General features: G+C 36.3%; 3 protein-coding genes across 5 annotated transcripts; 2 read left to right on the top strand and 1 right to left on the bottom strand.

The window, feature by feature from the left end:
- LOC130714414 (agamous-like MADS-box protein AGL14) lies at window positions 1-7,545 on the top strand. 2 transcript variants are annotated; one of them, XM_057564314.1, is made up of 8 exons: window positions 1-189; window positions 287-491; window positions 2,987-3,068; window positions 6,058-6,122; window positions 6,223-6,322; window positions 6,602-6,643; window positions 6,733-6,768; window positions 7,159-7,545. In XM_057564314.1, the coding sequence occupies exons 2-8, from the start codon at window positions 310-312 to the stop codon at window positions 7,279-7,281; spliced, it is 630 nt and encodes a 209-aa protein (XP_057420297.1). In that variant the 5' UTR covers window positions 1-189; window positions 287-309; the 3' UTR covers window positions 7,282-7,545. The 2 variants fall into 2 exon arrangements, with proteins under 2 accessions (XP_057420297.1, XP_057420296.1); XM_057564313.1 differs by having other exon boundaries at window positions 3-189; window positions 2,978-3,068.
- A 2,520-nt stretch (window positions 7,546-10,065) lies between these two features.
- LOC130716175 (protein STAY-GREEN, chloroplastic-like) lies at window positions 10,066-15,079 on the top strand. 2 transcript variants are annotated; one of them, XM_057566379.1, is made up of 4 exons: window positions 10,066-10,319; window positions 13,696-13,869; window positions 14,354-14,521; window positions 14,609-15,079. In XM_057566379.1, the coding sequence occupies exons 2-4, from the start codon at window positions 13,720-13,722 to the stop codon at window positions 14,879-14,881; spliced, it is 591 nt and encodes a 196-aa protein (XP_057422362.1). In that variant the 5' UTR covers window positions 10,066-10,319; window positions 13,696-13,719; the 3' UTR covers window positions 14,882-15,079. The 2 variants fall into 2 exon arrangements, with proteins under 2 accessions (XP_057422362.1, XP_057422361.1); XM_057566378.1 differs by lacking the exon at window positions 10,066-10,319 and adding an exon at window positions 13,283-13,616.
- Window positions 15,080-15,216: 137 nt separating this feature from the next.
- Window positions 15,217-22,445, bottom strand: LOC130716174 (B-type cell cycle switch protein ccs52A). The gene is made up of 10 exons (XM_057566377.1): window positions 21,722-22,445; window positions 21,507-21,629; window positions 21,229-21,333; window positions 18,362-18,541; window positions 18,202-18,264; window positions 17,905-18,099; window positions 17,006-17,107; window positions 16,857-16,919; window positions 16,649-16,717; window positions 15,217-15,714 (listed from the first exon to the last, which is right to left on the bottom strand). The coding sequence occupies exons 1-10, from the start codon at window positions 22,229-22,231 to the stop codon at window positions 15,661-15,663; spliced, it is 1,464 nt and encodes a 487-aa protein (XP_057422360.1). The 5' UTR covers window positions 22,232-22,445; the 3' UTR covers window positions 15,217-15,660.
- Between the last annotated feature and the right edge of the window lie 3,749 nt (window positions 22,446-26,194).

Below are 26,194 nucleotides of genomic sequence, written 5' to 3'. Positions count from 1 at the left end.
TATAGGTAGAACTAGCAATCAATCAATGTCATTTATTCCCCTATTTCTCTCTCCTTCCTTTCCATTTTTCATAGCAAAATTGTGCTAGGGTTTCTGTGATTGAACCTGCTGCACTTCTCTTGATCAGAGTTGAGTCTATAAGGGTTCAAAAGATTCTCTATTGTTTGCTTCCAGATTAAACTTTGTCAGGTTTGAATAGTTTCTATTTTTGGAAACAACTCATGATTTGTTCATTTGTGTCTTGTAATCCTGAATTAATTAACTAGATCTCGTTTTCTGGGTTTAGACTTTAGATCGATCTTCAAGAGAATGGTTCGGGGGAAAACTCAGATGAAGCGCATCGAGAATGAAACAAGCAGACAAGTAACGTTCTCCAAGAGAAGAAATGGACTCCTTAAGAAGGCTTTTGAGCTCTCAGTGCTGTGTGATGCTGAAGTCGCACTCATCATCTTCTCTACCACAGGGAAGCTCTATGAGTTCTCCAGTTCAAGGTATGTTCTTCACAAACTTGACCCCATTCTCTTCTAACACACTCAACCTCAACACTAATTTCACTTACCTCCAGCTTTTTGATTTTTTAATCAACTCATATCATATGAAATTTCTTCTTTTCCATAAGCAAAATAGAATTAATAGGGCACAAGGTGCCCCAACCAAATGAAAAAGTTTCTATAATTCATTTTAAAGTTTACAGTAATTCTGTTTATAGACTTTTATGAGTAGTACTCTCCGCCGGGCGAAATTGATTACAAGAAAAAATATGTTAATACATTGAGATATGTAAAATCATGATCGAGTTTGTAAACCAAATTACACTTAAAGGCTTAACTTCTCACATCTCTTCTTAATTACTATTTCTCTCTCATTTTTATTTGGGAATGTGGTGTTTATTCTATTTTTAACCTTGTTTTTCCTCTATAGTTTGTACTTTAATAGTTTCACCCATAATCTATAATTTCCTCTTTTGGAAACACTGTTGATACCTATACGCAGCAATATAAAGATGTTGGTAATTAATTAATGTTATGCCTGCTAGTAAGGCTCGTACCATAAAGGTCATCCCTTTTCAGAGGTGATATTAGTTTGATACCTAAAAATTGCTCTTTTAAATTTCACGTCAGAGAGGAATTTATGGTAAAAATATGCACAGAATAGCAATTTAATTTGAAGAGAAAGATCAGGAAAAGAGATAAGATAACCGATGGCTAGCTAAATATGGCATAGATCTGCGTCACCACTATGTTGTTACGCATTGTGTTTATAATTAATGATTAAGAATGAAACAAGATAAGTTCAATGAATGGTTTGTCAAGGCCATTTGCTGAGTTAAGAAAAGTGTAAAACCAAAGAAACTTGTTTATATAGTTTCTGATGTGATTATAGTATAATCATTATACTTTTCTTATATTCTTTTTAATCATACCCAACCCTACACGCATATATCACTTGTAGTGCAAAGTAGAAAAAAAGAAATTTATATTTGTGGCTCTTTTACATTTTACTTTAAATAAAAAATAGACCTCATGGAGCCTCAATAGAAAGCGCAGTGATTAGCTCTCAAATCGTTTTGGAGTTGCTGACGAACATAATATGTAGTTTTTTTTTGCTATTAGTATGATTGACAACATGGAGCCTCTAGATAGTACAGTTATTCGCGCTCCAAAAGCTTTGGAATTACTGAATGGAAATAATGCTATATATGGAGTTTTTTTTATTGCTTGGTACTCCTATCAATGTAATTTGATAATTAAACAGGTTTTAATATCAATGGCAGCCTACTTGGAATCTTAAGATGAACATTTGCTTTTAGGTAAGTCAAAATTGATATACATGGGAGTACTATGGGTACTCCAACCATTTACAAAAGATAAGAGCCAGTCCTTTTTGAATGAGTGATCCTTCAAGTTAAGGACTGGCTCTTCATTCATTCGATAAGAGCCAGTCCTTAATTTACAGAAAGAATATTGTTTTAATGATAGAAGATCCTTTAAGTTATACTCGATAGTTGTTTTTGTTAAATTGATAATTCATAATTACCCCAACTTCACTTAATATATTGTGACATAAGAGATTGAGGAATGGGATATATGTGCATAATGGGAATATAAAAAATTATAATAGAAGGTGAACAAATAATTATCCCTCTTTGCATTTGTCAAATAATAGCCTAATTAAGCCTCTTAGGTGTGGACTGTGTAGTCACAGAGGCCAAGCAATGTCTTGTGGAGTCTCTGAATTCTGAACTATATGGTCACTTCAACATTAGTATAGAACCCTGTGCAATGATCTTTGTAATAGGGATCACGATCCTCTCTACAGTTACAAAATATCTCAACCATAAAATAACTTCACATATGGTGATTTTTTTATAAGTATAATTTATGCTGGCTTGGATTGTAGAATTACAGTTGCATGATGCCATGATGGTACATTTATGATTTGTCTGAGGGATCTAAATCCTAACTGTAGTTGTCTGTTTTTACTTTCTTATTGCTTACCGAAAAAAAAAATTCGAGCCTCATTGTTATGAGTACGAGTGATGAGTTTCTCACAATATATTTTATTATCTCTTTTTACTTCTCTCATTCCTTTTGAACACATGATTTATGACATCTCCTTTTCCTTTTCATGAAATGTGTGTTCTAAAAGGCAAGTGCTAGCGGGTTCGGGCACAGATTAAGGAAAGGAAACATAAGTGTAGAGCTATCTTTTTATTGGAATGTGTAATATTTGAATTAAAATAGATTATGAATTTCAATTAAAATTTTGATTGATCGATTCTTTAATCAATGTGCTACTGCTAATTGAGGGCACTGATTAGCTAGGCCCAATATCGATCCTCATGAGAAATCAATTAATTTGATGCTTATTCAATTTTAAATCAAGTGTCATAAGTGAAAATGATCTAGTTTTAATTTATCGTTTATAATTAATATATAATCAATCTTGACTGAGAATTTATGTTGGTGTATTGGAGATGCTTCAGTATAAACAAAATAGTTGAACGCTATCAAAGGAAAGTCAATGACTTGGGTCTCAGCACCAAAGAAATCCAAGAAAATACACAGGTTAGTCACCATGTATATATTCTATGGATATTGTTTGGAATTTTTTTTTTATGAGCATGGATATTGTTTGGATGATGCATGTGATGTTAGCTAGAGGAGGCTAACTACGTTAGACAATGTTCAATCCTTTATCCTTTGCCCTTTTTTTTTAATGGGTTGAATCACCTCTTATGTTTCTTTAAACTGTAACAATCTTCAACCTCTAAAGTGCCTTAGCTTGCATCTCAATATCGTGGTGGAAAAGGTTATAAGTATTTTAGACAGAGCAGGGGGTTTGTTGTCCATTCAAAGAGAGAGGATTCAAACCTTTTATTCCTAGCCTTTACCCACAACCAAGATCTGAATTGAATGTGCTCTAAAGCTCTTGAAAATTTGACCTCCCCTCTCTGAACAATACATAACTCATGTGAACCCAAATACACTAGAACTCCGCGAGCCAAACTAACACCCACTCCTTCTACACCTCGAACCACCGCAAACCTGAAAATGTTTGAGGATATGGCTCTTATAGTCTGCAGGAAGAACCAAGGATACATCCATCCAACCGTAGACATCCGACAACAATTCCAAGACTACCTGCACGAAAAAATGTGAAGTGCTTTCCTCCAACAAGTGCTAAACTTCTCTTTGCCTCAAATTATCCCTAGTATGGATCCGGTTGTGAAAAATATTCCAATTTTCAAGCAAAAGCTAAAACATTCAAAGGGGCATTTATTGACCATAACTTATTTAAGAGGTTATCTTGCAATTCTCGTTGTGACCAAAACATATATAGAATCATAGGCTGATTTTACTTTGTAGCGCCTTCACATTTTTCTTTTGTCCATACTCATCTATCAGCCAAACCTTCAGCCATATTGAAAACCAAAACTTTCCTTCTCAAGTCTTGTAGCTAGCTAGCTGGTCTTCCTCCCAACACCTTATTTCTATTCTCCACTAAAATATCCACCTCCAGCCCACCCAGCTCTTTTATGCAGCAATCCTGTTGAGTTGAGAGATTATAGAGTCTTTCATACTTATCCTTTAATATATGCACAGCCAGTTTTCATTCCAAAAGAAGACTTCATTGCCGTCTCCAAGCTTCATGCTCAGACCTTGAACCACCCACCTTCATCGTTTCCATAACCAAGATTATTTAAATCTTTCCACCAAATCAAAGAGTTATATAGGACAAATTCCTTATATTTAGAGACCATAATTATACTCCAAATAGTGCCTTCTTCATTAATCAATCTCCATCTCCACTTACCAATGAAAGTCTTATTGAATTTCTCCTCGTCTTTAATCCCTAAGCCACCATCTTCCTTTGGTCTACAAAACCTATCCCAACTTGCTTATGAAATTTTGTGAACACTTCCAATCCGCCCCACAAGAACTCTCTCATAACTTCCCTACTTTTCTGAATGAACCTCAATGGCATTCTAATCATAGACAAATACTAAAGAGGGGTGGCAAAAAGAACACTCTTGATTAAGCATATCATTCCCTCAATTTGTAAATTCTTTTGCCTCCATTAAGATAACTTTGTCTGTAGTTTTTGGATGATTAGTTCCTTAAAGGAAAGCCTTCTAAGATTACATTCTAAAAAAATTCCCAAGTAGAGGAAAGGAACCTGCATTAGTCTGCAGGGAATGAGAGCTGCCCGACTTCGTACTATGCTGATATCAACTAATATGCCTGTTGTCTTGAAAAAATTCACTTTGAGACCCGAAACCAACTCAAAGCTGTGAAGAAGATACTTCAACATCAACACAACATTTTTTAGAGATGCTTCTCCTATGAATTGAGTATCATCCGCAAATTGCAACAAAGATACCTCAATTGGATTTCATCCCCAACTCCTAATAGAATGAATCTGCCCGTTGTTACTATTTTCTTAAGCAAATCATTTAAACCTTCCGCCCCCACCGAAAAAAGAAAGGGAGCAAGAGGATCTACCTTGCCTAGACATTTTCTATTTTAAATCCTCTGTGGGACTTCTAATCACCAAAACTGAGACTGAAGAGGACTCCACGCAGCCACATATCCAACTTATCCACTTTTCACTAAAATTCATTCTTCTTGACATCTAGATGAGAAAGCTCCATTTAACTAAGTCACGCATAGGACGTCTCATAATCAACCTTGAAGACCAAAATTAGACATTTTCTACTGTTAGAAGTCTCACATTGATTACAGATATGACATAGATAACATTTATACATGTAAAGCAATCCTCCAAACTTGAGCTAACTTTTGGGTTGAGTTAGGCCTTCCAAATTCTAATATAGCATCAGAGTCTATCCTAGATCTGTTTGTTGGTGGAGACCTCTCATATTTGGGTCACCTTGCAGCTGATGTCCAGTCTTGCAAATCTCACGCTCCAAATGTCCAGCCTTAGGCGTGAGGGTGTGTTAGAAGTTATACATTGGCTAGCTAGAGATATGACATAGATAACCTTTATTAAGGGTAGAACAATTTTCAATTCTTGAACTAGTTTTTGTATTGAGTTAGACCTCCCAAATTTTAATACCAATTCATCACTTCACAAATCACCTCGTTTGCAACACACTTTCCAACACGCTCTTTCGCCGAACAAAAGCAAATTGCTCCAATACCATGTGAGATTTTTCCTAAACTCCATCATGGCTTGGTTGTTGAAAGAGGTGCACTTCAAAATGGCGAATGGTGTGCGAGGGAAGCGACGATCGCTCTGAGATCTAGGGTTATAAGTCAAGATTGAAGCCAGGGGTAATTTTAGTATTTTGAAAAGAAATAAAAAATGTTGGTGCGTGTCTACACCACTTTCAGCCGGGTGTTTGCTAAACGCTGCCTTCAAACACACACTAACAGTAATGCTAACAAACAGCAAACAAGTAAACTTCTAACTGATCAAGTAAACTATTGACTGCTGTCATGATTTCACAGTTCATTTGTGTATGTAATTTGATTGCTACTGGGTCATTGACTGAGAGGATGTAATATATGTGACCTTTTCTGTTTCTTGCAGCATCTAAAAGAAGGTGATCACATGAGCATAGCACGGATGATCGAGCAGCTTGAAATTTCCAAAAGGTTTAAAGGAAACCGACTTTCTTTGGTTCCATTCTGATTGATATTGAGAGAATCACATAAACCACTATATATATGCTCAACATTGGAGATTGACTTGTAGGAAGCTTCTAGGAGAAGAGTTGGATACATATGCTATTGACGAGTTAGTACAGATAGAGAACCAGCTCGAATACAGCTTAAGCAAAATTAGGGCAACAAAGGTACTCTAAATCTAGCTGGCAATTTTCTACTTTCTTTCTATTGGACCAAAATGTGGAATAAGAAAAATATGGATCACAAGTTATAAAATGACTAAATCTTCTATAAAATACATATTGTAATAACATGTGCTAAATGTCATTAGAAAAACATGGTTCATAGGTGATTAGTTTTTAATATAATACACCATAAAATTAAATTGATTAATTATGATATTATGTTATTTGCTAATCAATAAACAAGACATAACGCTGAACAACTTGGTGTTGCTTTGTGCTCAGAGTCAATTGTTCAAGGAACGAATTGAGAAGCTAAAAGAAGAGGTAATATTACTTTCTTAGTTGCACGATTATCTTTCTTTCATGTTTTAGATTGCTTTGAAGAATTTTCATGTTCTGTGGGCTCACTTCAGGAAAGGTCACTGCTGGAAGAAAATAAACGCCTACAGGTAAGTATACGTTTGGAAATTCTTCTACAATTTAACATTGAAGAGAGAATTTGGGAGTAGTTTCTGTGAGTGACCTTTGGATTTCGGAATTGATTCTTATAAAAAAAATCTGATTCAATCATGTTATTAGTCTTTACCTATGTAATTTAAAATCTCCTCATTCATTAAACAGATTATATTCCTTAGTTTATTTCATCGATCGCATCTCATTAGTGATCATATCATTTTTATTCTCAAGTTTCATTTGTGGTATCAAATGCAAAATAGTTAAGAGTATATATGCGCATCTCCTATAACATGCTACAAATCTAATTAATTGAATGATCAACTTCTCTTTTCAATTTCCACCTTGATTAGAAGCTAATTTGTAACATCATTTCATCATTGTAGTGTCGGTTTGAACAACAACGTTCTTCAAATAAGCCAGATGTTGAACTCATCGTGGAAGAGCAAGGTGAGGAGGAGGTGGAGACGGAGTTGTTCATAGGGCGACCCGAGAGGCGAATTCCTTGAAATTAAAGTTGAAAGCTGCAAGAAATACATAATGCTACAAAGGTTTCTATCTAATCACTATATTTTGCTGTTCGAAGAAAAAAAAATAGTACTAGTATATACATAAGCAGGGCTGTAATCTGCTTCCCTCATCCTGTTATCTTTCATTTCTGGTTAAGATACTTAATTCGTGTTGTGTACCAACAATCACAAGGATGATTGTGAACTGTCTAACTAAAATAATTCCTTTCAACAAAGTCCTAATATTCTAACGGATTATTTCAATTTCGGATCTTTGATTTGTTTAAATGGTACATCAACCTTGTTTTTTACAAGGGGAAACGAGCATTGAGGAAATGTTGGGTTGCTGGTGGATAAATGATTACTACCCTCAGAAAACCATATAGTCCAAATAGGCCAAATAGGCACATGGCGAAACAATTGTTAAAGAATTCAGTAAGCTACCCGCAGTCGTAAAAAAATTCAGTAAATCTAAACTATACCAATCGTTTGTACACAAGTGAATATGAATAGCTGAGAAGGAAAAAAACAAGGGAGGTGCGTACAATTATTATGAAATTAACTGTTGCAGATTGTCTTGTATCATGTCTCATATGTTACTCATTATCCAAGTTTGGTACAATCTGAGTGAGCAGTTATTTTCAGGTGGCTGTTAGGGTGCAAGTGCACCCTAAGGTCTTGCACCGTGCAAGAGCTAAAATGACCCACAATAGTGGGTTTAGTAACCTGCTAATAAAAATAATAATAATAGAAGATTACAAAAATACCCCTTTTACATTCTACCTTCTCTCTACCTCTCCTTCTCCCTTCTCTCTGCCTCTCCCTTCAACATGTTGCAGAATATCAAAAATCATGCATGTTGCTCATATATCAAAATCAAAATCAACAAAAGAGAATGAAGAAAACACAGCGTGGAAAGAAAGTGATGATCCCACATGATCAGAGATTGCATAAATAAAAATGAAAAGAACTCGATGAGCACAAACCACCATCGAAACCCAGATTCGCCCAAAGATCCAACCCACCACCGTGAATGCGTCTAACCCAGATCTGGACAGCCAAAAGATTTTCAGTGACAGATAGGCATGGACTAACCAAATCTGGTTCACTCGAAGAACAACGACCTCCGCCACACCACCTCCCCTTTCCTGAGTCGCGCCTCCAACCACCTCGCCAGCGTTCTCTGCGACCCAGAAGCTGAAGCAGTTATTCAACCGTGGCGGCGGAAATGGGGTTGCATCAAAGTTCCATCAGGAACAATCGCTGCCACAACCAATCAGATCGAGAAAATTCAAACCCTCATTCGGAGACAACCCAGATTTGGTGCTCTTTTCAGGTTCCGAGGTCCATTTGCACCCAGATCATCTTCCCAGCGACGATGGCTAACCTCTAGTGTGGGTCTGATTCTGAGAAATGGTAGTTCAAAATCTGGGTTTGGTTCTTATTTTTATTCTGATCTCATTTAATTATTTTGATATAATTTTGGTCAAGGTATTGAGTGTGTTACAACTTCCTCTTAAAAAAATTCTGGATTGATACAAGGTTTTGGGTATTGGGGTGAAGGATTTTAAAATTAAAATGGATTGTTTGTGTATTTTCCAGAGAAAGATTGAGGTGTTCTCCCCTTTATTGTTGTGTAGAGATTCTTCCATAGCTACATTGTTGATTCAAGCGTATTATGATTTGTGCTTCTGTGTCTCAGTTTTCTGAGATTTGAATCTTTCAAGTATTGAGGAAGAAAAGTAGGGGTTTTAATGTAAAAGACAAATTAAAATCATAATAAATTATAAATCTAAAATTACAAGTTCAATAGGTAACCCATATGGAATCTTAACAGAATATTCTATTTTTGTGGTTGTGAAAGTGCCTTGCACCGGTGCATGACCCAACAGCTATTGCACCTTATACTCCACCTTATTTTCATGACTCTACATTTCACAGGTAAAAAGGAGGTGGAAACAAACTCTGATAGAACAAGACAAGCCCGTGCAAAACTCCGGGCCGTTTGGTTACAGGAGTTGATTGTAATTTTGATTCAGGTTTCAAGTGAAAAAAATCATTTTTTTCTAAACGCTAACAAAACTTCAAATATATTAAACTTGACGTGTCCAACTAAATTACATCATAACTTTTTTTTTTGTCAAAAATTACGGTGGCTGTTAGGGTGCATTTGAGGATTAAGTCTTGTACGGTGCAAGAGTGAAAATCACCTATTATAACAGGTTTTTTACCTGCTGTAAAGAAAATTGAAAAGATAAAATAAAAATTAAGTTGACAAAAACACCCTTAATATTCTCCTACACCACCATGGCGCCGAAACCCTTCTGTCGCCGTGCCGCTGCACGCCGCTACACGCCGCCGCACTCCAATCATGCCCTTCCCCGTACATGTTTGACTGATCGATTGAGAAATTTCTCCGACGTGGTGGAACATTTGAAGTTCATAAATTCCACATCCAGTATCATCGTCATAAAGGCATAGAAATTGGAATGTCTATATGTAAGCCAAAAATTCCAGGCACTTCTTCTATGAAGTGGTGCTTCTTATATGATGTGGTGCTTAAAGTCAATATTTCCATTTTCCTGGACATGAAACTAATTTGTCACCCCTATGTGAAACAAATTCAAATTCGACATAGAAATGGAAAACTCAATATCAATATGCTAGAAACCTCTTCTTTTGATGTGTGACTAGTACCAGGGGCGGACCCACACTATAGTGAGGGGGTTCAACTGAACCCCCTGGAAAAATATAAATTTCACTTATTCCCTTGTATAGGTTTTTTTTTGAACCCCTGAGATTTTTATTTTGCACCTTGAACCCCACTTACTCCTCTCTCTCACACGTACTCACAGCGACACAACCTCACCCTCTTTCTCTCGTAGTCTGGCATGTCTCTCTCTACCCTAGGTTAAGCCGTCAAACACCCGTCCACCGGCCAAGCGGCCACCACCACCAGCCTCACCTCTTACTCTCGCAGTCTCTGTCTCACTACTCATGCCTCTCTATCTCTATCAGAGGGTTACTGGGTGGGTAAGGTAAGGTTGCTAAATTGATTTTTGGTTTTGAATTTTCCTTGCTCTCTCTTATGTTTATGCAAAACGGGATAATTTTTCAGAAACATAAGAAAGCAATTTTGAATTTTTGATGCTCTCACTATTATGTCTAAAGGCTGCAATCTGATTTCCAACATCGGGTAGATTTAAGGAGATGAAATTTGAGTCTTTGTTGAGGTGGTGTACCATTGCTTAAGCAGACTTTGTTGGGGATTTGAAGCTTTGACTCTTGAAACTTTTGTTCCAATGCTCACTTGCTGCGACCCCCAATCTCTCCTCTGGTTTTGTTTTTTCTCTTTTTTGCTGCTGTATGTTTATCTTTGTCCTTTGGGTCTACTTTGTATTATGATGGCACTACGTGTGCTTTTAATCATATATATACTCTTGGTTTATATAGGTAGTTTCTTTTATCCTCTAATTGCTACCCTGATCTGTTTCTTTTCATTCCTTTCCCCTATTCTTTTCTTTCTTTTCTTTTGTTTTTGATTACTCTTTGTATACTGGGTTGAAGCAAACTGCTTATGTGAATGTGATTGTGCTATGTAAGTGCTGTTTGGACAACACAATCTTGATCTTGATTATTGGCCATAAGATATATTAAGAATTCTGATTATGGTCTAGGTCATCAAGTGAGCAATGTGAATTCTTTTTTACAACGGCTGGTTATTTGGGTGATGATTGAAGAATATGTTGGTTTTGGTTTGGATTGTGGGGAAAGTGTGCTGGTTGATGATTTAATTTCAACTTGTACTTCATGTTAGCACCTCTGTGCATTTCTCATTTTTTTTCCCTTGTTTTGTTTTGGTTTTCTTTCTCCCTGTATCTGGTTTTCTTCTTTTCTTTAATTGCTTGATTGTATCTGATTTCTTTTGTAAATGGATGGGCACCCCTTTGCATTTTAATGTTACTTTGGCTTATAAAAAAAAGATCTTCTGTGTTCTTTTAGTTGTTTTTTCTTACATACATTGATGGCTGATGTATACATGTAAGATAAATATGTAAACAACTCATTGCAAAATGTAATTAAGATCATAGTCCATTGTTTTTTGTCAAAGAAAAAGTATTCCGAGCCACCAAAATTCTGCTTTTAGATTTCAATTGAAAGTGATTTCAATTTGTTTTTAGATTTCAATTTGCTTTTAGTGTTTGGATTAGAAAGAAACAATACAAGATTTTTACCTGTTGTTTTGAAAAATTTGAACCCCCTGACCCTGGGGTCCTGGATCCGCCACTGACTAGTACAACTCACTCCTTAACATTATAAGATGATTTCATCTTGCACACTGATATTCAGAGTCTTATGGGGAAGAACAATTATGTTGGTCACCACAATCTCATCTTCAACTGTCACAGCTTCTCCTAAGATAGTTATGCCAAACATTGCATTGTAGTCACCATCAGCCTGCACACGCGACCATCTTCCGAGCGAAGACTTCCATCCAACAATTGAATTTATAACCACAGCATTTTCCTTAATTTAAAATTAAAATAAAATTAAAAAAAACCTAAATCTCTCTTCATTCATTTAGAAGCCTCCAGAAAATGGAAGAAGTTGAGAAAGAAATAAAGGATTCCATGCAGTGGTGAAAAATAGAGGAGCCAAGGTGATAAATTGTCCCTGCAGTGGTGGCTGGGCTGCGATGCTCGCGGTGGTGGCTCTGTTGATGTTGCGGCGGAGAGGACCGCGGTGCGGCGGTGGGTAAGGTAGCATCGTCAGTGTGCGCGGTGGAGAGAGAACGACATGCAAACGAGGATCGGACTTCTTAATGTGCAAAATCCCAGATCTGGCCACCACCATCTTCTTCTCAACGTGCCTCGTGCTCTGCCGTTGACGGCGAAACTTAGTGGTGCTCCGGTGGTGGTAGACTCAGACGCGAAGAACAACGATGATGGCTAGGTGGACCACTGGAGAAGAGGGTAGCAGCGCCTTCTAAGAGGGCGATGGGAGCTCCGGCGGAGATGAGTCTGGATGGAGAGAGAAGGAAGTTGCAGAGAGAGAGGAAGAAGGTTGACTCAAATGGCTTTTGTGTCATTTACACAATAAATTTTAAATGCAATAAAAAACCATTTTACCCAATAACCCGGTTTCCCATTAACACCAGAAACAGGTGTCATGATACTATTGGCCGTCAGAGGTATGGCACCGGTACAACACTTGATACGTATTGCACCTTATACTTCGCCAAAAATTACATCATAACTTAATTTGTTTACTAAATATATGATAGGCCAATTGGGCCACCTTATAAGTTGCACTTGGTCCAAAAAAAATACCATCAATAAGTCTAACTGGAAGACTCATTATATCTACTTAATTTAGATATTATACTTAGTTAGTTTAGTTTAGATTAGATATTATATTTATTTATTTTATTATTTTCTGGAATAATCTTATCAAATAGTTTAGGGTTGCATTTTCGTATAGATATTCGGTTGATGTTATGCTATGTTGTTCCTAATTAGTCTAGTTGTTATTTTCTTCTTATAAATTACATCTCTTTTTCAATTAATCAATATTAGAAAATTAAGCATTGTACTACGAATTTTATTATTTTTCCCTGACTCTCTCTAACCTAACTGTATTAACTTTGGCAAGAAAGCACCAATTGATAGGATGAAGAATCAAAGTTCTCCGGTTTTGAGAAGCTCTAGTTACCTTGAAGAATGAGATTGTCATAGGTTCTAGTTCCTCGTCGAATCAATTGGTCTGATCCAATTATGACATGCTTGATAAATAGTAGATGACTAGTTTCTATACTTTTATGAATTTGCTCCATATTTCATTTGCTACATATATTTGTTTATTCATTTAAATTATATTTTATAAATTGCTGTAAAGTGCACGTAATGTGTACTAGTAGTTATTCAAAGCTAAACACTTTGGACCAAACACTTTGGGCTTTCTATTTCCCCAAAGATATATATACACGTAAGATTACCAAACCAACCGTATAAAGCAACTAACTAGAATCATCAGCGTCATTGTTCAGACTTCAGATACATACTACCACACGCATCTTAAACACCACCTCTACCCCGTTTTCCAATTTTCAACGCTCTTGACAATACTAAAATTCAAAGCAAGTTCATTGAAGCAAATTAACAAACACTAGGTAGCCCTCAAATCTGGAGCTTCAGGAAACATCAAATTCTTGAAGCAAACTAATCATGGGTTCTCTAACTACTGGTTTTCTCACTTCTTCACTTTCTGGCCAGCAATTCTCTCTTTCCCCACACAGAACTAGACGAATCAGAAAGAAAAACCAAGCTGTTTTTCCTGTATGTGTATATCTTTTTCTTTTCTTTTCATTCAGAAATGAACTATTAATCATGTTGTTGTGATTGGATCATGATGCAGGTTGCTAGGTTGTTCGGGCCAGCCATGTTTGAAGCTTCGAAGCTGAAGGTTTTGTTCTTGGGAGTGGATGAAAATAAGCACCCTGGGGATCTTCCAAGGACTTACACGCTAACTCATAGTGATATCACCTCTAAAATCACTCTGGCTATCTCCCACAACATAAACAATTCTCAGGTATTATTTCTTGTCTGAAAGAATGGAAAAAAAAGAAACTGATTCTTTCAATTTTAGTTTACATATATTCTTTTGGAACCATTTTCATCTTTATAGAAAAGAAATGGTTGCTATAAGTCACAAATCACCATGGTGAAAAACAGAGAACAGGGTCTTTTACATTCTTCCCAGTGAAAAATGAAAATACTCATTTTAGCTGGTGGCAAATGGTTTGGGAATTGGGACATTACTAACATGTGATCATTCACACTGATGACCTGAAATATGATTTAGTATGATATTAAAGTTAAGTGATCTCAAATGATTGCAGAGTTTAGATCATTCTGTGTGTGTTTGTTTCACTGTTTGCACCGAGTCAAACATGATTTCATAGATCCTAATACATATGGAGAAGCGTGATTTGTAGCGTTTAGTTTAACCTTGATAGATGTTGAGTTCATTGAAAATTCAAACAATTGGGTGGTAACAATAATTAAGATTGCAGTTGCAGGGGTGGTACAACAGATTGCAAAGGGATGAAGTGGTGGCACAGTGGAGGAAGATCAAGGGAAACATGTCTCTCCATGTTCATTGTCATATCAGTGGAGGTCATTTCCTGCTAGATCTATGTGCTAAGCTAAGATACTTCATCTTCTGCAAAGAGCTTCCAGTGGTATGTAATGCAAGTTCTCTTATTTGTCAACAATTTGAATAATCTTTCAATTTTCAAGGGTTGAAAGTTGAAACCATGTCTTTGTAGGTATTGAAGGCCTTCATTCACGGCGATGAAAATTTGTTCAACAACTACCCGGAGTTGGAGGAATCATTGGTTTGGGTTTACTTTCACTCAAACATCTCAGAATTCAACAAGGTGGAGTGTTGGGGTCCACTTAAGGATGCTTGTGCAACATCAATTGGGTCCTACTCCTATGACAAGGGTATGCCTCAAACTCAGCCATGCCAACAAAACTGCGAGTGTTGCTTTACACCGATGAGCTCAAGTGATTGGATTGGAACCCAACAAAAATTGTGAACTCTTCATGTATTCATTAAGAAAAGAATATGAAATTGAACCCTTCGATGTGAAGGGGCTGCTAAGGTGCAAGACTAAGTCTTGCAAGTCTTGCACTGGTGCAACACATGATGTAAATATAAATACAACACTAGCTTAATTTTTCCCTATGTTTCTGTAAATATACAGGTCAATAGTGAAATTCATCTTTCAAATCAATTTCTGAATACATTCCCAAGGGGTATAAGATCATAAATATACAGGTCAATAGTGAAATTCATCTTTCAAATCAATTTCTGCATACGTTCCCAAGGGGTATAAGATCATAAATTGAGAGCATAGAATCAACACCACGATTTCAAAGAAACTTCATAATGTGTAATTAATCAGAAGCTTGGGAAGAAAATATTAAGACCACTCCTAAGAAAGAATAATTATATACAAGGGCTTTTACAAGCTTTCTAAGGATGTTCTCTGATGACTCTCTTAAATGTATAATTATGTAGGAGACCACTACAGAACAGAATAAAAAAGGAGAGAGAAAGGAGGAAAAAAAATCTTTTTTATATGGAATGACTCCAAATGAATAGCATGAATAAATATCTATCACTAGCAGCCATAGTATAACTTAAATAGCTCCCTGAAAGGCTCTACAATTAGTAAGGCACACCATTGTGGTGGTGTTTTTCCCATGCAAAGTTCCACCATGGTGTTCTCTGTTCTCAAATTTCTCTCTTCATATCGACATCAACCCGAACTTTGAAATATGCCACATGATTGAAGTGAAATGCCAGGAGCCATCACCTTATAATAGTTCTTCCAAGAGAAGATGCTCCAATTTCACTGTCAGTATTCTGCATCCATGTTCACAGTTTGTCAAACATTAACATCTACACAATGAACTAAACCAGAAGATCATAGTCACTTCTACATACACTGTATAACTTTACATACTGAATGGTGTTATTTGCACATAGCATTTACCCTACGTATCCCACATGTGGGAGATTAACCAAATACCAAAACTATATAATCCTCAACCACTTTGCCAATGTTCATTAGGGTAGTTAGTTGATTAATCATCAATCAAAGATAGTTTATCCATAAAGATTATGAGCTTAAAAGAGATTAGCATGAAATTCTCTTTAAATTTGTGGTTATATATTGGTATTGCTAGTAAGGTTTTCCCAAGGGGGTTTTTCCTAGTAAGGTTTTAGATTTGTGGCATTTTTCTATTATCTATCCTCCAAAGTGGGGAGGGGGGGGGGGGTTATCATTAGTTAGAAGGTTTTCGCGCTGTTGTAATTTGTTGGTATTTTTAGCTTTTTCTTTTTGTTCTTTATTCTTGTATTGGGTTGAAGTACCCCTTGTACTTCATTTCAATATATATATTCATGGCTTATCAAAAAATAAATATTGGTATTGCTTAAATCAGTTTGACAATTGGTTAATTTCATGTGTACGAGATATGCAAGGCAAGTGTTATGCAATAAAAATAATATTTCCCTTATATGCAGTCTCTTTCATGGTGCAAATATGAAATAAATAAATAAATAAATAAAGCAAGGAATGGTACATCAGTCGCTTCCTGAGTGCAAAAAAACTTCAAATTAGAAGTCCCTCTAAAAAAGAGTAAATTTAAATCTAGACAGACTCTTAATCTCCAGTCATGATTACGGTAATAGAGACAGTTCCGAGTACGAGAAACTAAAATATTCATAAATGTAGATAGACAGAACAGGGTTATGGATGTGATGAATTTGTGCTCCATTTTAATTAATAATTTACCTGTGATTTTGGGGAAGGGAATACATTCCAGAACCTAAGTGTTTCATCTCCAGCTCCAGTTACAATAGTCTGAAACAATAAGACTCATCACAACCAGAAATATTGCATAGATGATAAATATTAAAATACAGAAAAACATTTTCTTAGTCATAGTCATAGATACTTGGTAATCTGGAAAGAGGAAAAGGTGAATGGAGAAATGAAGTACCTGCCCATCTGGAGAGATGGCAAGATAAAGAACTCTATACGTATGGCCTGTAAGAGTGGCCAACTGCATCATAAAACAAAGAAAGATGGTAAAAAACTTGCTCAAGCAAACATAGAAAACATACACTTTATCACAAAAATAGTGCGTACCTTTGACATGGTGGGGTATCTCCAAACAATTATTTGATTCTGGGAGTAGCCATGTGTGCTTACTAGTTCATTGACATTTTTGGACCAGACAAGGTTGCATACCTGCCAAATATAACGTTGAATTGAACATCATTTTTTGGACCAGAAAAGGCTTTTATCCTTCTCTCCATATGTGAAGGCAAATGCCACAGACTCTTAAATTGATAAACTTAATAAAGAATCTTTTGTATTTGATCCGTAGCAAATAGTGAATGTTAATCTGGGCATAACATATATGCAGAAATAAATAAACATCTCATAGTAAAATCCATATTACCGAACTGCCGATTAATCAACTACCTACCCCTCCGAGCCAAAAAGAAAGAGGGGAGGGGGAGAGAGAGAGAGAGAGAGAGAGAGAGAGAGAGAGAGAGAGAGAGAGAGAGAGAGAGAGAGGAGAGAAAAGCAGTTCTGTATGGAAGCATCACATATTATCTTTCAACAAGTAAAGAATAACAGTTTGGCTAGGAGCATCAAATGTAATCTATCAAAAGAACTATGATGACTTCAAAATTCACAGACCGAGCTTGTCCATCATGAGGTCCAATACTCTCGGATTCCCTTTTCTAATCCTTTCTTCAACCTCTTTATTTTTTTCAACATTGTATTTTAAATTATTTTTCAAGCGCCGTGTTATTCTTTTCATTTCCTTTATGTGGATCTTGGTTCAGCAGTTTGTTGTTCTTTCATGCTTTATACAAGCTGTTGAAATAACCCTTCTAAAAAGGGAACATGCATTTTCTCCAGCAACAAATCAACTTTGTAGTGCCAATCAATAACCAGCATTGAATTGCAGCAAATATTAAAATGTAGCGCATTTGATATGGAAGTATAAACAGGTTATGGATAAGAACTTTTACCTGACTTCCAGTGTCCATACAGCTTAAGTGCGAGTTTGTGGTTGTATTCCAAAAGCGAATACATCGATCTGCTGTTCCACCCCCAGATGCAAGAAGTCCATGAAGATGAGGAGACCATGCAATAGCTTTAACAGCTGCTGTATGCTCACAATACTTCAGAACAGGTTGGGTTGAGTGTTGATTCCAAACAAACAACTGCAGAGATATGAAATAAATCATTAGTACCAATGCAGGAGAGGTAAAGAATACAGTGTAGTTGGATATTTCAGAAAAATGATAAACTTTGCAATTGCGTACTCTGTTGTCATTTCCTCCAGATGCCAACTCACGGTTATCATATGACCACTTCAGTCCACAAACCTTTGAAAAAATAAGGAAAAGAAAAAAAGAATCAAAATTGTGTTACAGTAGATTGGCTTGACCAGATGAAGCTAGAGGAAATAAAAACAAGTCTGACCTCTGATTTGTGCCCTGACAGTTTACTGACATAATCTTCTTGTGCACGTATATCTCGTTGATAAATATTCTTATCCCGGCCACCAGAAGACAAAAGAGATGAACTCCAGGCCAAGGCCCCAACGCGTAGTCGATGACCCTCCATGGATCTTATCTTCTTGCATCGAGATGCATCCCAAATCTAAATGGATAGCAGTTAGAGTCAGGTGCGGTTAACTTATTTAGAAACAGAGACCACGAAGGCTAGTAAAAGAAAAAATTAAGTGAAATTAACAAGTTCCAGGGATGCAATGAGGGGGGAAACAGCTTTTGATGCCACAAAAGAAAAACAGAGTAAGCCTCTACACACTATTGAGGGAAAATGGGCATGGAATACTGATCAGATATTAGGATCCAAACAAGCAAGCAAAGTTAACTTTCTATATGAATGCATAAGGAATATATCAATAGATAACTATCAAACAAATGTAATTTAACAAATCTGAAGCTTAAGTTGCTTAGACCTACTTTCATTAATAGCATGTTTGGTAACACAGTGGGATATCAGGGTAGAGAGCATAATCACTTATAAACTATAAGCTAGCTTTTCCTCTAGCGAGTTCCGGGTTTTAGCACAAGTTCTACCAGAGTTTAAGTTATATTTCAATAATGGAAGACCGTATTGAATATATCCGTATCTGAAAGCGCAATATTTAATATGCATTTTGACTAACAAAATCATGAGTTCCACATTGGCTGGATGTGAAACAGAATTCCCCAGAATTCTCCCCCCTCTTGTCATCCTGGGTTTTAAGAGTGGGTTCTAGTCCACATACATAAGCATCAAACTATTGACCGCTCTTTTTAACCCAATGTGGTTGAAATAGGAACATGAGTCCCATATGGAACGGGTGTGAAAGACATAACTGACTTTTATATTGGAGGCTCATCCTCTTAATGACCGTCACTTTTAGGGGTGGGTAATCTGTATTTTTACTTTTTGTTGCATTCATTTATTCAACGATTGACTCATAATTACACAGATAGCCCAATCCAACCTTTGTACAATTACATCTATGCCAACTCAAGATGTCAACCACAACCTAAGATTAGACAGTAAGGTCCAATTTTAGTAAGTAGCTCGTGGCCTGGTGGAACATCAAAAAGTATCATGGCCTTGTCATACTTTGAGCAAAATGGATGCAAAACCAAATAAAATGGAAAACAAGGAAAAGGACCTATCTGATCCCAAGTTTGATGTATTATGATCAAAGAAGGGTTGAAAATAAAATAGCTTGGTGAACCGTATAGATAGCAACATATCTATCATTCAAAACAAAAATTAAAATTATAAATGTGTAAACATCATAAAATTGAATGATTGATTTGTTCACAAGTATACTACACACCATTAACCCAAGTTTACAGTAACACAACCCTGATGATCAAGAAAGGAAATAAATAGTGATGTCGCACAGACATCGACAATAGGCACACAATCACGACAAAACACATCATGAACACAGCTACACGACAAGATTCTAAGCAAGGATATGACACGGCATAAACATATTATTAAAAATTATATCGTATGATCAATATATATAATTGCATACGCAAACATGACAACATCATTAAATGCATTAAATATACCCGAATATGTTGAATATGCGTTAAAACATATTTAGAAGGTTTTTAACAGTCTGTGCTTCATAAAAAGAAGGCAAAGGCAATGATGTGCTCACCAAGAAAGTATTTTCAATAAACCTCTTGTCTCCAAAAGTGAGTGAAAAAAGGGAACAGAAAACATATTACTAAATTTTTCCAAACTTCCAATTTCATACACCATCAATAATAATAATAATAATAATAATAATAATAATAATAATAATAATAATAATAAAGGTTAAAACTGTAAAATTATAGAGAAAATCTTCAATTTTTATCTACCTAATCCCAGACAAACATATCTACACTTAATATTTTCCTAAGAACTATCTTATGAAGGAAAAAATCATATTTGACATTGCATTGCATTCATTAATGACTATTAATATCATTTGATTCATTTCCATTCCATCCTGCATAATCCAGACGAATCTGTGAGTGGCTTGCGATTTGACATGTTTTCCTTCTTAAAGCTAAGAGACAGGACAGGAAGCTCCCTGCCTCCTTGCAAGGCTCAGATGGCCTCCAGGATAACTAGCAACTCATTGATCACCCAGAGTAGCGCCATCGATTCTAATCTAATCTAGCAAGTTCTTATTAATTCCTTGCCATGTTTTTCCTCTCCAACCTAAACGAAGGACTCACTGTATCATCATCTTTATACTTTACCCCAATGCTCCCCTTTCTATTTGCAATTTTTGGTGCCTTACCAAATAAATAGGGGTTTCAGGATCAGTAAAAGACACTAATCTAACACATCTAGTATGCCCAACGGTTATAGACTTATAGTGCCTCGTCTAGGATGCAGGATATCACACGCAGGATTTAAAATTGCTTTCCGCAACGGCTACTGCGGCGCAACATAAAGGTCTTCGGAGTCCCGCGACGGCATCACAATCGCAATTGCGGCTGCATTAACCCGCATTTGTCCACAATTCCGCAATGCAACCACAATCCCCACCACTATTAAAAACTCTGATCACATTTTATTGTCATTCCTATGCAGAGTCCTTCCTTAAGGACCACAAAATCATGTCTTTGCTTATTTAAGAAATAGAATATTAAGTATATGGGAGCAAAGTACACCTAACAAGGAAAGAAAACTAAGTGGAAGAAAACCAAAGCAGAGTAATCGAAAAGTATTGAGCCCTCCTGTTACCATGAATACTCATCAAATACACCCTTTAGAAAGTCATACAACAAGAACTAATAAACTCCTACCTGAACTTTGCCATTGCTAGTTCCAACAGCAAGATGTGTACCGCGTTGAGCCCAGCCAACTGAACAAACGCAGTCGTCAATCCCCAAGTCACATAATTTAGTTACCTGCACCCCAGCATATCAAGTTAGAATGAATCACAAAAAAGGTAAAAGAAAATAAAAAGAAGAATCTTTCAAGTTTCAATTTGCATAATTGGACACCAGATAGCTCACAATCACACAAAAATTGAAGGTTTACAACCTGCATTACTGTTCTTAAATCAAATCCAATAACCCACCTTGCTACTACAAGCATTCCAGAGATAAACACAGTTACCCAAACCAACAGCCAACACATTGTGCGAAGACCAATCCACGAGATTCAGATAGAAATCGTCTTGCAATGCAGGTGCATCCAGAACCTATCAATGCAACAAACACACCACAAATCTCAGAAACCTAAATCGATACATTATAGAACAGAAAGAACCAAGAACACGAAAATTCAATTCACCTTATAAGGAGATCGCGGAACCTTCCTCGGAGTCTTGACGGGGCTCGGATTCACGCCGGGAACCGCATCGTCGCTCATGAACGGGGAAAGCGAGTGCATGGACTGGCGAGTCTCCATCTTGTACCGGAAAATATTCCGGCTAGGCAAGGACATCGACGGAGACGACCTCTTGTCCGGCGTGACAGGAGGAGCGACGCCGGCGGCATCGGGACCGAACAAAGCGGTGCGGAGGAGAGTGGTGTAGGCGCTGGAGGTGTCGTCGCGGCCCTCCGGGGGAGTGGAGATGTCAAACAAGGCGAATTTGGAGGCAGATCTGCTGGGAATGAACCTGTCGGAGTAGATTGTTCTGGAAGGAGATGCGTAGTGGTTGGAGTTGATCATGCGTTCCACGTGGCGGAGACTCTCCGCGGAGGAGGAGGTGGAGGAGGAGGAAGAAGGTGGAGGAGGAGGAGTGTCGGCGGAGGAGGAGGGAGGTGGTGGTGGATTCCGGTGGCCGGAAGAATCGTCCATGGCGGAATGAAGCTGTTAATTTTCCCGGGAAAATCAGTAAAAGATTGCAGCTCCTTTTTCTTTTTATTGTTCGTTTTTTTTCTTATTTTTTTAAATGGTTTTAATTTTCTGCATCGGAATTAGTGCAGAGAGGCAGAGAGGGTTGTTGTCTTCACTCACACACACTCTCTCTTTCCTCACTCAATGGCTCCACCACCAGAACCTGACCTCTTCCTTTTCCTCTTATTTATACACTTTTTTACAAGCTAGGAAGCATTTTTCTTTGAGTAATGATATATACACACTTCACTTTCCCTTCCATCTCATTTCCACACATTTTTCTTCCTATCTCTCTCTATATTTTCTGTCACATCACAAATCATATCACTCATTTCTCTCTCATTTATACTCTATCTCATCAGGTGGAGGTGGAATTGATTTGTGTACTAAACATTATTGTTTTTCTTTGGGCATTAGTTTTAACACCCCCTTATTAATCTCACACCCTCTTTTATTTTCTAAATTCCCTTAATATCCTCTCTTATAAAAAGATAGTTAAAGTGTGATAGTATTTTCACACATACTAAGTGTGAAACATTTTCACACTCAATGTGTGTGAAAATATTTCACACTCACTAAGTGTGAAACGCTTAAAATGAAAGGTAGAAAGTGAAGAGAGAATAAAGATACTCAATTCGCACAATTGTGTTTCACACTCAAGGGTGTGAAACACAATTCAATTTCGCACTCAATATCAGTAGTGTGAATGGACTTTATTTTTAATTTTAAATTTTTCGTTTCTTTAGAATTAGATTTCACACTCAAGTGTGTGAAACATTTTCAAATTTCACACTCAAGAGTGTGAGTTATTCAACTGTTAATAATTTTTTAATTTTTTTTTGTTTTTTTATAATTTTCATTTCACACATTTCACACTCAAGAGTGTGAAATTTTTTCAAATTTCACACTCAAGAGTGTGAAAGAACCAAGTGTTAAGAATTTTATTTTTCATTTTAAATATTTAATTTTTTAATAATTAAATTTCACACTCAAATGTGTGAAACATTTTCAAATTTCACACTCAAGAGTGTGAGTTATTGAACTGTTAATAATTTTATTTAAAAAAAAATTGATTTTTTTATATTTTAATTTCACACTCAAGAGTGTGAAATATTTTCAAATTTCACCCTCAAGAGTGTGAAGGAACCAACTGTTAAGAATGTGAAAATGTTTTCCACTCACTGAGTGTGAACTACTTAAAACGAAAGGAAGAAGGTGAAAAGAGAACGAACATACATCGGTTCACACTTACAATGTATGAAATGTTTTCACATATATTAAGTGTGAAAAGTGGCAACGAAGAAAACTATGAGATGAGAGTAAAAGTGAAGGGTGGTGTGATAAACAAAAATGATGGTAGTGATAAGATATGAAAAGGGATATGTTTGGAATGAAATTAAATTTTAAAGGGTATTTCAGATATTTTGGTGCATAAAAGAGGGTGAGAGATTAATTGAGGGGTGTTAAAACTAATGCCCTTTTTCTTTTTGTGTGTGTGGAAGGGTATCAACTTAACAAAGCTTTCTCAATTTGCTAGATTCTCTCTAGTTTCAATGGTTTTTATTCTAATCTTTTTAATTAATTAAGATGAATAATTACAAAATTTACTTTTAGAGCCGATTATTGTACAAGATCATTGTCTAATTATTCTTTAACCATGTGAATATCTTCTTTATTTTGTTTATAAAAGATCATGGTTGATTTTAATGCAATATCATATTGCTTGTGTGCTCATCACTTATACCATTTATAAATCAGTTTTTAATTCTAAGTTTCTAACATAATCACTTTCTTCTTTCATAAACACAATTTCTAATAATGTATCTTACAATCACTCCTCCTTAAATGTGAAAATTAAGTTCCTAAACATGCATTAAAGATATAACAATTTCTTTTTTTTATGGAAAGATGGAGGGGTCAACCCCTAAAACTACAAAACACATATTCTCTTAGAGGATGTGGCCTTATAAAAGTCATGAGAAAGAAGACTGCGACATTCCACTAACGGATGGTGGAGGATGTGAGTAACAGAATTAAATTGATGAACACAACAAGCTAGATAGTTGGCCACCATATTATACTCTTTATAAACAAACTGAAATTGGATCCCCTATGAATCATAGAAACTCGAAGAATGTTCCCAAGCAAATCCAAGCACAACTCCATGAAACCACAAGTTGAGCATAGTATACTAATTGTCAAGCTGAGTCATTCTATATCACGAAATTGGGGAAGGAAAAGGAAGAAATGTACTATACAATTGTGTATATGACCCAAAGGTCAGCTAATAAGGGACTAGAAGTACCCAATCTACGACAAAAGCCTGCTATCCACCTTCTTCCACTATCTCGAATGACACCTTCACAACATACTGATACATCGACATTGAACTTTACCCAACTAGGTTTCGAAAACCTCCAACTTGTATTCAAGAAAACAGGAATAGAACTTCGAGCGACCTCCATATAAGTCATGGAGTCGTCAAAGAGGATAAACTTCACATACTGAGTAAACTTCCGATCATTCCATGAAGCATGCCTAAAAAGGATAGTCTCTACGCAAATGCCAAATCTTCCCTAACACCCCAACAAATACTTTGATTAAATGAATATATAACAACAAAAATGAAGTATAATTCTAAAAAAAATGTGACAATATTTGAATATTTGGACAAACACTTTAATTAAGTGTCTATGCCAATTATTGAATACGGAGGAATGACATAAAGGGTGGTAGTTGCGTTAATGACCTAGTTGTAGTAAGAGAAAGTGTTGGGCAAAGAACTTGATTCCTCCATCAACCATCCTAGAACAACTCCAGATCAGTGAACTTCAACTCCCTCTTGGGGCCCATGTGAGGGTAACCACCAATATGCACGACGCCATTTTTTGTCAAAAAAATCCAAGTCAACTCTTAATTTTGAAAAACAACATTAATATAAACAATATTGTGAGGTTATGTTCAAAAAATTTGAAAATCTCCATTCTCTATTACTTCCAAGTTATTCAATAGTGATAACCACACGATCTGGAAAACAAGGAGGAGAAGAAGAAGTACAGCACGACGCTGACTAAAACCACCCCTTCTTTGGCGTCGTCCTCTGACGCATCATTGTGAACTTCGTTTTCTTCGGAAGGAACACCTCATATGTCGTCCTCAGCTGGTTCTTATGGCCTGTCATGACCCAACTCCCACGTGGAGAAGAAGAGACCATGATTCTCACTGAAACTGCGGCGGAGATGAAGGAGGATCTTCCTCTCGTCGTTAAAGAAGCGTGCAGGACGGAGGATGAAGGATGCGGGGAGGTTGAAGAGAATTTGGAATTGTGCCGGAATTGTTTCTATGGTCCTAGTATAATTAACAAAACAACCAAGTAGAACAAATAAACTAAAAAATTAACGATCAATCGACCGAAAGGTAACTTAGATAGATGCTACAAAGGTTCTTGCATATTAGGGACCCTAATTAGAGATGACCCTAATTAAATGAAAATAGAAAGTGAACAAAAATGAAAATGAAATGAAAGAGAATGAGTTAAAATGTAAATGAATAAAAAAAATCCACACTTACCACGAACTCATTCATCAATACCAGATTGGGTTTCTGGTTAAAACAATGAGTCACTTTATAATAAATCGGTTAATTCTAAAATAGATTTAATAAAAAAAATATGTAAGAATATATAATAAAATAGATAATTTTATATTAATTAATGGGCATGGCTTTGGTTGTTTAGATATTTTGAGAAGACAACTTTTTTAAATCATGTATTAAATTTATTATGCATATTAAAATTCATAATGCACACATAACAAACAAGCAAGTGGCATGGTTTGCACCCCTTTGTGCTGGTTAAATACAATGTTTTGGCTTATAAAAAGAAAAAAAAAAGTGGCATGGTAGGTAAAAAATATTCAACAACAC

This window comes from Lotus japonicus, chromosome 4, assembly GCF_012489685.1.
Source record: "Lotus japonicus ecotype B-129 chromosome 4, LjGifu_v1.2".
In the NCBI taxonomy this organism is placed as follows: Eukaryota; Viridiplantae; Streptophyta; class Magnoliopsida; order Fabales; family Fabaceae; genus Lotus; species Lotus japonicus.
This window is presented reverse-complemented; position numbering and strand designations above follow the sequence as displayed.